This window comes from Lissotriton helveticus, chromosome 7, assembly GCF_964261635.1.
Source record: "Lissotriton helveticus chromosome 7, aLisHel1.1, whole genome shotgun sequence".
Lineage (NCBI taxonomy): Eukaryota > Metazoa > Chordata > Amphibia > Caudata > Salamandridae > Lissotriton > Lissotriton helveticus.
The window spans coordinates 1,917,820,192-1,917,832,221 of record NC_136068.1 but is presented as its reverse complement, the minus strand read 5'-3'; the positions used below and the strand labels follow the sequence as shown (position 1 = coordinate 1,917,832,221).

The 12,030-nt window shown below is 42.7% G+C and overlaps 1 protein-coding gene across 1 annotated transcript; it reads right to left on the bottom strand.

Annotated features, from left to right (window-relative positions):
• Positions 1 to 2,936: 2,936 nt before the first annotated feature.
• LOC144769965 (taste receptor type 2 member 9-like) lies at positions 2,937 to 3,980 on the bottom strand. The gene has a single exon (XM_078654162.1). It carries the CDS (start codon positions 3,978 to 3,980, stop codon positions 2,937 to 2,939), a length of 1,044 nt encoding a protein of 347 aa, XP_078510288.1.
• Positions 3,981 to 12,030: the final 8,050 nt, after the last annotated feature.

Sequence of the window (12,030 nt, the reverse complement as noted above, 5' to 3'; positions counted from 1 at the left end):
TTTTCACCCGAACAGAGAGAATGACTTTAAGCAAACGTGCACACAGCGTTTCCTGAACTCTGAATTTGGCCTTCAACTTTGAAAAACAAAGCCACTGAGAACTAGTTTTTTTTTTCCTCTTCCCCTCCAAATGAAAACTCTTTTTCCAAATCCAAAATATTTACCTTTTTGGCACTTATCTTCTGCTTAAAGTAACACTATTCTTAGAGAACAGAGCTTCTATTTTTAGGAACTCTAGGGGCATTACGTTACCTCGACCTCTAACTTGTTTACAAGTAATTGCATTTATATGTGATGAAGTGGTCTCGCACTTTTTCTTCTGTATTAAGAGCCATTTCATGTGTTATTTTGAATTTTGAATTATTATACTGCTTGATTGCATACAGTAGCTATACTCATTTTTCGTGTATTTCGCAATACCATTTTTCAAATGCAAATTAATGTATTTTGGGGTGGTTCGGTATACACATGCACTGTTAGTTATGTTTACTATTGCTTAGGTTAGTAAATATGGACATAAATTACGAGGAGTGGGTGTAGTATGTTTTATCTAGGGACCTGTATCGATACTCCTATTTCTGACCCTTGTCCGGTTAATAAATCACTAATAGCCATACAACGGCACAGAAACCCGTTTTCAGACTAGGTCATAGCGCATGCTATCACATTAGGCAAGCACTATTCCTCCAGCCCCCCTAGAAAGCATACCGAGTTCTCAAAACAAATCAAACCTCCAGCAGACCTGGGAAAACCCCCGCAGCTATTGTTTTGATTCAGCCGAGAACTCCAGTAAAGAATGTAAGAACGACCAGTTCTTATGACATCCTTATTGACGTATTATGTCCATCCTTACGTCAAACTCGGCACCTTTCAGGTATAAATAATACCGACGCTGCCCTAAGCAAGACACGGTGGTGATGAGCTTGGAGCAGCGCTACTTGCCGAAGAGCCCAGCTGATGCAGGAAGCCCACAGACGCTGCCCCTCCCTTTTGACGCGCTGAGAGAGACGCTGCCTCTTCTCCTGCTGAGAAATCCAGCCTCCGGCGTTCCCAGCTGCCCTCGCGGGTAACTGGGATATAGAGTCCTGAGACAGAGATACCAACCCTCCAGCCTTCTAAATCCCAGGTACTGAACTGACTAACCCCTTACAGAGAATTCTTGAGTCAGAATCTTGGCAAAGCAAACTTAACTTAAAACTGCTACTTATTCACTCCCGCCCACGTATTAGGCTTAGGTCAGGTACACCGGGGTAGGCGTAATTAGAAGCACCAGTTGAGTACGATTAGTCAATGTATATATGTATGTATATCTTTTATCCATTTTAAGTATCATATGGCCAAGAAACCATATCAATGCTTTTACAGTATTATTTTATAATCTTGCTTTTACTATATGCACTTTACTTAACCTTAAGTATTGCAATTGTAGCGATTCATTTCTCTTGTATGAGAAAAGAGACTGATCAATAAATAACACCTTTTTATTGAACACGCCCGTCTCTTCTTTTCTCTACAATCTGGTGAAACTAAGTATGCACATATTGACTGAGTAAAATAGCTGTCTTTTGTTTTCACACGACTCTAGAGATATACTCTTGATCAGGGAGAGCAAAGTTACCATGTTCTATGGTTGTCAGAAACTAAATCCCTTCTTGTCTATCCAGGGAGGTTAAACTCCTCCTTGCCTATTCGAGAAAGTTTCTAGTGAACTCTGAGCTAGCTGGCACACATAACTTTAAGTCTAATATCGTCAGTAGAAGACCTAGTTAACCTCTGTCCTACGTCTATACTATTGAAGATATTATTCCAATGCGCAGAGCCTATTGGGATAATAGGAACTACCCTACATTGTGACGCGCCCTGGAGTCCTTACAAATCTGGATGGTTTCACTGTGATTCAGACAATGAAGCTCAGGTGACATTTGCATTACTGACTTGTCGCCTAGATATTTACATATTCGATTATTTTATTAAGCACTTTGTGTAAATAGACAAAGCCAAAAAGAGCAACAGACCTCTGTATACAGGAGCTGCTTCAGTGCTGCAGCTGATGCAGGTCCCAACAGCAATGGTGGGTCACTTACAACAGGACTGGGGAGACGGGGGCACACTGTTAAGATGTAAACAAAATGCAATATGGCAAATGCCAGTGGGTTCGGGGAGAGGGACGATGGAAGAGGTGGAAATTGAGTAAGTGGGATTTGAGTTCTTTCCTGGAAGTCAGAAGTGAGGTGGCCAGATTTAGGTCTAGGTGGAGACCGTTCCAGAGTTTGGGAGTGTGTGCGGAGAAGGCTCGTGTTCCTTCCTTATCTTTCCTGGTCTTGTGAATATCCCATCTCATCATCATGCCGGGGCTCCGAGTGACAGAAATCTTGGTCAAGAGAGGAAAACAATTTACAAAAGGGAGTTCTTAGGAAGTCCAACATTTTTTACTGAAAGTTCACTAAATCACATATTAATCCAGATTATTCAAACATACAAGTTCTTCTAGATCCAATATATTTACAACATCATACTGCAGCCCAGCCAATGTGTTTCATTCTGACAAGGGACTTTATGAGGGTTTAGAGATTTCTTAGAGTTTCCTTGTGGGCAATTATAAGCCACACACAAGACATGAGCGCTGAATAGTGGTATCACCCAAAGTTTATCAAAAGTTCCTTATTGCTTCTTCCTGGATAAGTGTAAACCAGAGAGGGGGAGAAGGCTGAATATCTGTATCTTCAGTGTGACCTGCCAAGTTAAGCAGAAACACGAGGCATCCCATTCATGTGACGTCTTTTCATCTCGGAAGATTTTTTTATAACTTGCCAGTGTACCTTTTTGACATGGATGGCCTTAAATGGTATATGCAGAGTGTGGTAGACTTAGCAGCAGTGTTGTCACTTCAACGCGAGCAGGGACAGTGTGGTCCAATGAGCAGATAATGTCCTTTGCTAAGAAGATGAAAGAGGTTTTAGCACCCTAACCTTCTGCAGTAGCCGAGTCAGGTTCAGTAGTTGTGCCAAGCCCTTGGTCCTCATCAGCACTTGAAGCGACACATGATCTCGGGTGAAGGCCTTCTTGAGTTTTGAGTAGCCCAGGATGAAGATCACAGAGCTGAGGGCTGGGAAGATAGAATTCATCAGTACACATACTTCGATTCCTGGAGTCTCATGGAGGCTAGGACGTAGGAGCAGGAGCCAATGGGAGAGAAAAACCAAGACATAGAGAACAAATAAAGAGCTTATGGTTTTTATGGCACCCAAATAAACGCCCAAATGGGAGTTGGTAAAGCCACCCATGTTCTGCTCAACTCGCCGCATATGAATGCAGAGGAAGGTGAGTATTGTTGCTGCAGAGAAGGTGAGGGTCGCCAAGCACAATATACTAACAAAAGCATTTATCAGGAAGCGGCTGGAAGACTGACTCTCGTTCAACCAGGAATTCATGTGTCCTTCACCCGAGACATTAGAGGCTGCGCTTGTTGAAAAGTTGTAGAATGCACCACCGTTGGCCTTGACAAGTAGATCTGAGGCAACAGGAAGACAGGTGGCCAAGGAAACTAAAACAGATGCCAAGAGTAACCATGGTACAGCCCCCGGGAACTTCACCTTCAGCCTCATGAAAAACGGGGTGCTGGAATTCACAATCGTCACACAGCAGTAGACGCAAAATATGGTGGTGAACAAGAAGTTGCAAGAGCGCAAACAGAACACTGTGAGGAGCACTGGCTTAGAGACAATGAGGTAGACTTCCCTCCAGGCAATCCGGCAGAGGTTGCAGAAGAAGTAAATGCACACGTGGAGAACGTTGGAGAGACCAAGGCTGGTGAGGATGAGGTCACAGGAGTTGAGGTCTCTGTTGCCCTTGAGCCAATGAATGAAATTCACCAGGAGAATAAAGACATTGCCCATCGCTCCAAAGATAAAGAGGACACTATGAAGAAGTAGCATTGCTATATCTTCGAACGTAAGCATGCTGCCTCCTGAATAGTCCATCTTTAGATCAGACGATGGACTTTGATTCCCTGCTTGTAGTATATCAGCCACAGCACCTCTCTTTCTTGCGTGGTTTGAGGTCATCCAGAAATAGGCTTTGCTATGTTCAATTTGCTGCACATAAAGGCTGCTGTTCTCATTTGACTGATGCAAATGGTAGTTTATTGTTGATCTTCTGCTATGAGTCAGATGTTCTCCTTAGCCTTTCCACACTCTGCCATCATTTTTGAGTTCCATCCAAAATGGAAATAAATACACATTTTAATCAGTAGAATTCAAATTTTGCCAGTGAAGCACAGATCAGGCTTGAGCTAAATCTTTATTCGCCATTATGTGTCTATACCTAAATTTGAATCAGCACCTGGTAGTGTGGCGCCACATTCATCCAATGTTTCATGAACTTCGTCAAGTTTTATAGTGAAATGCAATTTTATTCTAAGATCAGTCCACAGCTGGAAGTAATAAAAGCCATGCTGTTTGTTCTTGATATATCTGTAAATATATTTCAGTTTAAACTTTCAGCTTTCCAACGGTCTGAGACCATGGGATGTCACAACAATACCCGACACAAGATTATATGTGTCTACCTGAGGCAAGAGTGCATGTATCTGAGAGTCTACAACAATACCTGACACAAGATCATGTGTGTATACCTGATGCAAGAGTGCATGTATCTGAGACTCTACAACAATACCTGACACAAGAGTGGGTCTATATGCCAGATACAAGAGTGGGTGTGCCTGACATCCATCAAAAATACCTGATACAATATTAGGTGTGTACCTGATGCAAGAGTGGGCGTGCTTGACATCCCACAACAATACCTGATAAAAAAGTGGGTCTATAGGCCAGATACAAGAGTGGGTGTGCCTGACATCCATCAACAATACCTGATAATATATTGTATGTGTACACCTGACACAAGAGTGGGCATGTATATCTGATGTAAGAGTGGGCGTGCTTGACATCCCACAACAATACCTGATACAAGAGTTTATTTTAAACGTTTTATATAGCATTGGCTACACCTGGAGGTATCAGAGCGCTTTACATGAGCATTAGATCATCGTTACAGGTTACATCGTTACAAAGGTTACACAGTTATTAGAGCATGGCAACATAGTTACTTGTAAGGTCAAGATAAACAATAAGCACAAAAACGTAAGGGGAAAAGCAGGCAAGGGGAACGATTCAGAGGAGGGGGGAAGGAGCTGGGGAAGTAGGCGGGTAAGAAGGCGGGAGTGAAGGACATCGGATGGAAAGAGGAGGGGAAGGGCGAATGGGACACAAACTGGTCGACGAGTCAAAGCAACGTCCAAAGTCCAGTAAGCTGTGATCCCAGGGAAAGTGGTATCACTTCCCTATCTCTGTTGCGGGAGGCTCCCTTTACGCAGTGGACTCTCTCTGAGACTCCAAGGCCTAAATTCTGAAGCCTTCCCCAAAAAGGAGAGAGGGAGTGCTTTGGCAAGGGGTGCCATACCATACCTCAGCTGTGAGTGGCTCTCTTGGCGCAGTGGACTCTCTCAGCGGGTACGCTGAGACTCCAGAGTATAAGTTGTTCTAATGACTTGCGATGTAAATGTATTGTGTACTAACAACACGGTCATTGTAACAACCGCGTTGTAAAAGCATGCGATGTAATACATTGCATTGGAATGTGCTGCATTCTGATTCCAGAACAGTAACTGATCCAAGAGCTGATGTGACCGAAATTCCACAACAGTAACTGATACACACGCAGATGTGTCAAGATTCCAGAACAGAAACTGATGCAAGATCTGATGTGACTGAGATTCCAGAACAGTAACTGATGCAAGATCTGGTGTGATAAAGGGGCATATTATCAACAACTAGCGAAATTTATCGCTAAATAAGCTTAGCGACTTTTTTTTATCGCCGCGCATCACCGGATTTTATCACAGAGATAACGTACTATTAGCAACGTTTAACTCTAAACCGATAACATTTCCGGCGATAGCGCCAAAATGCGTGAATATTGCTGTATTGCTGTAAATACAGCTATATTCAGGCATAATAGCTAATAGGGACTTAACCTGAATATCCACCTTCCATTGGATATACAGGCTAAGAACTGGCCCGAGCTGGCGTTAGGTTTTGGAGATATTCGTGCTTAGCGCGAATATTTCCATCGCTACGCCTGCATTGATAATAGGCGATAGCGATGTTAGCGACTACTTTCAGTTGCTAACAGGTTGGGTATGCCCACTTTGCATGTCTTTAGCGATAAATATCGCTGACATGCAAAGCGGGCCCCAAACCACTCGCTATTGCCTACAAGCTGTCGCTAACTGCTGTTAGCGACAGCTTGCTAATAGGGTGATAAAATTATCGCCGCTTAGCGGCCGAAAACGGCCGCTAAAGCGGCGATAATCTCTTACCGCCCACCTTGATAATATGCCCCAGAGATTTCAGAACAGTAACTGATGCAAGAGCCGGTGTGACTGAGATTTCAGAACGGTAACTGATGCAAGAGCTGGTGTGACTGAGATTCCAGAACAGAAACTGATACAGGAGTTGGTGTGACTGAGATTCCAGAACTATAGCTGATACAAGATTGGGTGTATCTGAGATTCTGGGTGTGTCTGAGAGCTGGTGTGACTGAGGTTCCAGAACAGTAACTGATGCAAGAGCTGGTGTGACTGAGGTTCCAGAACAGTAACTGATGCAAGAGCTGGTGTGATGGAAATTCCAGGACAGTAACTGATGCAAGTGCAGGTGTGACTTATGTTTTTAAGCATCTTTCCACTTTATTTCTGATAATTTCTTACACAAATCCTAGTTGTAAACAGTGATTCAATGATGTGAAAATGGTAGAGTACTGGCTTTTCGAATTGCACTCCCCAACAAATTGTAGGACATTGAATGCTTTAACTTTCTGTGCATGAAAGTGTGCACTAATGGAATGGAATGAGAGTGCCCAGTGTGTGTGCTTAATTTCTTTTGCAGTTTAAATAAAGGAAATCAGTCACTTCCCCTCATTTGTTGTTATTGTTTATTTAATTTATAAGGCACAACAGCTACCCAAAAAGGGTTTCCCGGCACCAACCAGAACGAGGAACAAAACCAGTTGAAGATTATTTGTTAAAAAACAACTTTTTAAGGATTTGCGAAATTGGACATACATAGTTTCATTGCGAATCGATATTGGAAGAGATTTCCATAAGGAGTGACCAAGACAGGCAAAGGATCGACCGCCAATCCGTGACATTCTAATTCTGGGCACAGAAAATTTCACTTGAGTGGATGAGCGGAGGAGACGAGGAGGCACATAAGGATAAATCAAGGACTGGAGATACTGGGGGGCTACTCCAGTTTTGAACATATAGCTCAGGGTTTTGAACTTAATTCGGTTCTCCACCCTGAGCCAATGAAGATCATGCCAGAGACAGAAACAGCTCTAGGAACCTGGCTTAACAATCTGGCGGCAGAGTTCTGGACCATCTGCAGCTTACGAGTCACCTCCTTGTTAGTACCCAGATAGAGAATGTTGCCGTAGTCCTCTAGAGGTGACAAGAGCCTGGACTACGGTTCTCTGGGTATGATCCGGCAGCATCCAAATAATCTTTTTAAGCCATTTAAGGATGGTGAAACATGTAGCAGCCACCTTTACTGCTTGATGTTGCATAGTTAATGAGTCATCGATGATGAAGCCCAAGTTACAAACTTGGCGGGAGGGCTGAGGAAGAGCACCCATTTCAATAGGCCTGTGCTGTGAACCCCAAAGATCCTTATTTTTCCCCAAAACCAAGACCTCGGTCTTCTCTCTGTTGAGTTTGAGACAATTTGCCTGCATTCACGAAGCAATGTTACCCAAGCTCATCTGGAGGGGGGAAGGCTCAGCCGCCCTCTCCACTGAAAGAGAAAAGATAATTTGGGTGTCGTCATCGCATAAGAGAACAAAGACAGCCCAGATTCCTCTGCAACATAAGCCAAATGTATAGATTAAATAATAGAGGGGTAAAAATGGAGCCTTGAGGTACCCCATAAGGTGAAGAATGGGTATCGGAACTGGCCATTGGAGAGAAGACCTGGAAGGTCCGATTAGCGAGGAAAGAAATGAGCCAATTGAGAGCTGACCCACTGATGCCCAATGATCTTAAGGCTTTTACTAACACGGTGTGCGACACCGTGTTGAAAGCTGTGCTTAAACCAAGCAATATAAGGGCCACCATGCCTGCAGAATCTAGGTGGCGACACAGTCTTTTCGTGACTCCAAGGAGTGTTGTTTCCATTGAAAAGCCGGCTCTAAAGCCTGATTGAGAGGGGTGTAGAAACTTTTGTGACTCTACGAATTGGGACAGTTGTAAATTAATATGCCTGTCTAAAACCTTTGAAAAGGCTGGTAGCAAAAAAATGGGCAGATAGTTGGAGGGCAGATCAGGATCAGCGTTAGCCTTCTTCAGAAGGGGGAGCACCACAACATGTTTCATTCTGGTTGGACTATTGCTTCCTGTAGGGAGGCATTCAAGAGTTCCATGATTACCATCAGTGACGGCGGCTCAAGCTGCTGGAGCTCAGAGATAGGGAGAGGGTCCCTGGAAGATCCTGATTTAACAGTGTCTAAAAGACGTTTAAAAGAGTCCATGTCTAGTAGAGACCATGTATCCAATTTAGTCATGGATTCAGAGGTTCCCCAACTTGATCAGAGTAGATATTGTCTGTTAAAAATAGTGTAGATGCTGACTGGGGGAATTGACAGATTGCAACTGGGGGGAATTATCAGACAGCAACACTTCTATTTCAGGATATATTTTCTCCACTTTCTGGAGAAACAAATTAGCTAGGTCTTCGCATTGCTGACTATTCAAAGAAGGGGGCCTAGATTGAGTTTCCGAGCCAGAAAGCTCCTTGACCATTTTAAATAATGCCTTGGAGCAGTTCAAAGCACTGAAGATGGTTGCAGATACGTATTCCGCACAAGCGGACTTACAGAGATTATGGTATTCTCTTTTGGCCCTCTTATAGGCACATTTGGAATTGGATGCATAGCTCCTCCTCCAGCATCCTTCCAACATCTTACATTTAGTTTTCTCCATTTTTAATTTCTCAGTGAACCAGGGAGCCGGGGGACAGTGATTGTTTGCCCTTTTTAAGGAAGTAGGATGACCGGTATCGCTGGCGTTTAAAAGCCACTTTTGTACGGCACCCGGAAGAGTACCCAACATTTGCTTGGAAATGGGAGTATATGAGGACAAGATCTTATTTAAAGCTAACATATCTAATTTTCTCCAATTTCTTGTGGGTTTCCTGAAGGTTGGGCTAACAGAAAAAGAATTTGCTAAAGTCTCTGTAGAAATCAATTAACCTTCTTAGGGGTCCCACTGATACTTGGTCCTTTTAAACCAACAAAGAAGAAATTGGCACAGAAGCTGAAATATAAAAGAGCATATTTATTAACCTCAAATGAGTGAGACTACATCACACAGAAGCCTTAGCAACTGAATGAGGCAGTCTGAGGAGTACAGAAAACAGAGGCCCTATATATGCTTAGGGTTACATACTCAGCATAAAACCAAGGGGCAGTCCTGGCTCATGTAAGCATGCAAAATGACTAATATGGGTATACAAGATCTGCTTGCTCAACAACGTGGGAGGAGAGTTACTTCTCCATACAGCAGCAAAAATAGCCTGACAGTTATACAAGAGAAGCAGGTGCATTCTACTAGCGAGGCCCTTCTGGCCATGTGCGAAGGTGGAAGATGCTGAATATAGTTTGTCTCTAGGCAGATTTCAGGTGGGCATTTTCCATTCTAAACATTTCATTAAGCGGGTATATATAAGCATAAGCAGGAATACAAAGAGAACGGAGCATTGGGTCATAATTAACATACAGATAGCAGGTGAGAGTAATGACCACTATCACAAACAGAATTATTATTTTTCTAGTCCTAAGCGAAAACAAATCCTAAAATCATCTAGTAAACATTTTCAGAGCTCCTATGCATTTCAGTGTCTATTCATTTTAAAATAACTAACAGGACATCTCTATTAAAAACGTTTTCCAATTGACTGTTATATTTTGTTTTTATGAGGGCTAGAACATCAATCATATCTGGGACCAGGAGGACCACACAGGCTATAGGATTTAGGACGAAGAGCTGCAAAGGGCTACTCCTCCTAAAAAATGGGACGACTAAAGGGGTATATTATTGAAAAAAAAAAGAAGTCCATGGGGAAATTGAAGCCGCTGTACAACCAACCACAGGGGAGTCTTCTCCCTGTGTCTGTTGGAGCCTCACAGGCAGGCTCTTGTTGTTTCCACGGTGGAGCTGCACAACTCGCAACTCAAAAATCACAGTTCAGTTTCAAGGAAAAAGTCTCTTCTTTCAGGATAGGGCAGTCACCCAACAGGCAAATGCTCTTAGCGATCCTGTCCAGTGTCTCAGGCAGTGCACCAGTTTTCTTCACTTCAATCTAACAGGCATCAGAGATACAGCACCTGTACCCTAATCTCAAGTCCTTCCCTAACTCCTGTATTGTTCTGCTGGCGCACTGCTCATTCGTTGGGGCCAAACATTGCATCCAGTGTACCCAGGTATCTCTTGACCAACAAACAAAGGAGCAAACTTGTATTCACTTTGGGACCAGAATACAAAGGCCTTATGCTAGGATCTCTGAAGCAACCCTTTGTTTCAAAAGGGGTCACCTCAAGCAAAGCCTCCTCGCCATTCTGGTCGGTCTGTGACTCTCAGCTGGGCATGATCCACGATTTCTCTTTTTGATTTGCGACCCCGTCTTTCGCTCAAGACAGTGGCAGGGGTACACATTTGATCACAGGGCTTCCGCCTTCACTGAGGAACTAGTTGCCAGCAATGCCTGTGCTGGTTACCTTCACTTTTACTTCAAGCTGGACTGGTGCTGACGCTGACTCCCCAGGCTGAATCTGATGTCCGGGCCCCTCTGGTAGTGATTTATAAAGCAGCAAATATCTATTGGTGGACAGAACAAAAGGTCTTTAGACAGGGCACAGAAACAGTCTATCAACAGAGAGGACAGTTAAAAAATACTTCCTAGTCTTGGTAAGCCCCATATATTAGCAAGGCACCCAAGAACCACTTTCATCTATCTATGTGAGAGTAAAAAAATACAGTCTGGACCTATTGGCAAGTATAAAAGGAACTCTTTGGTGAACAAGAGTAATACATCACTAAATCCCAAGCAGCCAAGGAAGTCTATATTAATTTACTAATTTCAGAGGAAAAGAGAAAAACAGCACAGACATACTCTAAATCCTTACATTGGTGTATTCCTGTGTGCTAATGTGAAAACCCTAAAAAAAAGGAAATGTTCTACACTTTTTCTCATAAACTTTCCATTACTTGTACAGGAATGCAGACACTTCTAAAATGATTCTTCTTAATAAAAGCACATACATTGTACATTTTAGAACCATGCTCTCATGTTATAGGAGCAGCAGGAAAATCTAAAACTGCTAATTCAACAGGGTTCTTATCTATAAAACAACATTTTCTTCAAAACATTTTTTGCTAAGCATCACATGGGTATCTTCCCTGCGTTCTACTTTTCATGATCCAAACTATGCAACATCAGCTCCAATAAGGACTGTCAGTTTATTTACACAGATTAGCTAATAAAAAAAACTAGTAATGCCCTTGCACAACTACAATAATGGTGTTATCACCTAAGACTTGTAGAACAAAACTACCCACATCTAATTCCCCTTAAAGGTCCAAATAAGGGAACAGCAATCTAGACTACTGATCCTGTCATAATTTCATCAAACAGGATGGGCAGTAATAAAACCTATATATTTATTCATTTTATTAATGCTAACAATGTTTAAAACATTATTACTGAATAGCCAATTAAATGTCTCATTGCTATTTCAGTTTAGACTGGCAAACATTTTTTGAGAAAATGAGAGAGCAGCATACATATTACCTAGCCTTAATTTGTAGAGGAGCTAGCCTCCTTCCCCCATTTTGACAGTAGGAAACCTGAAACAGGTTTCACCTCTGTCAACACTATCAACCCCTATGTGTAGCAACTGGGCATCAACAAAGTTATA

Bases quoted from the DNA above. Each gene is read 5' to 3' on its own strand.
- LOC144769965 (XM_078654162.1), bottom strand. From the start codon at position 3,980: ATGGACTATTCAGGAGGCAGCATGCTTACGTTCGAAGATATAGCAATG.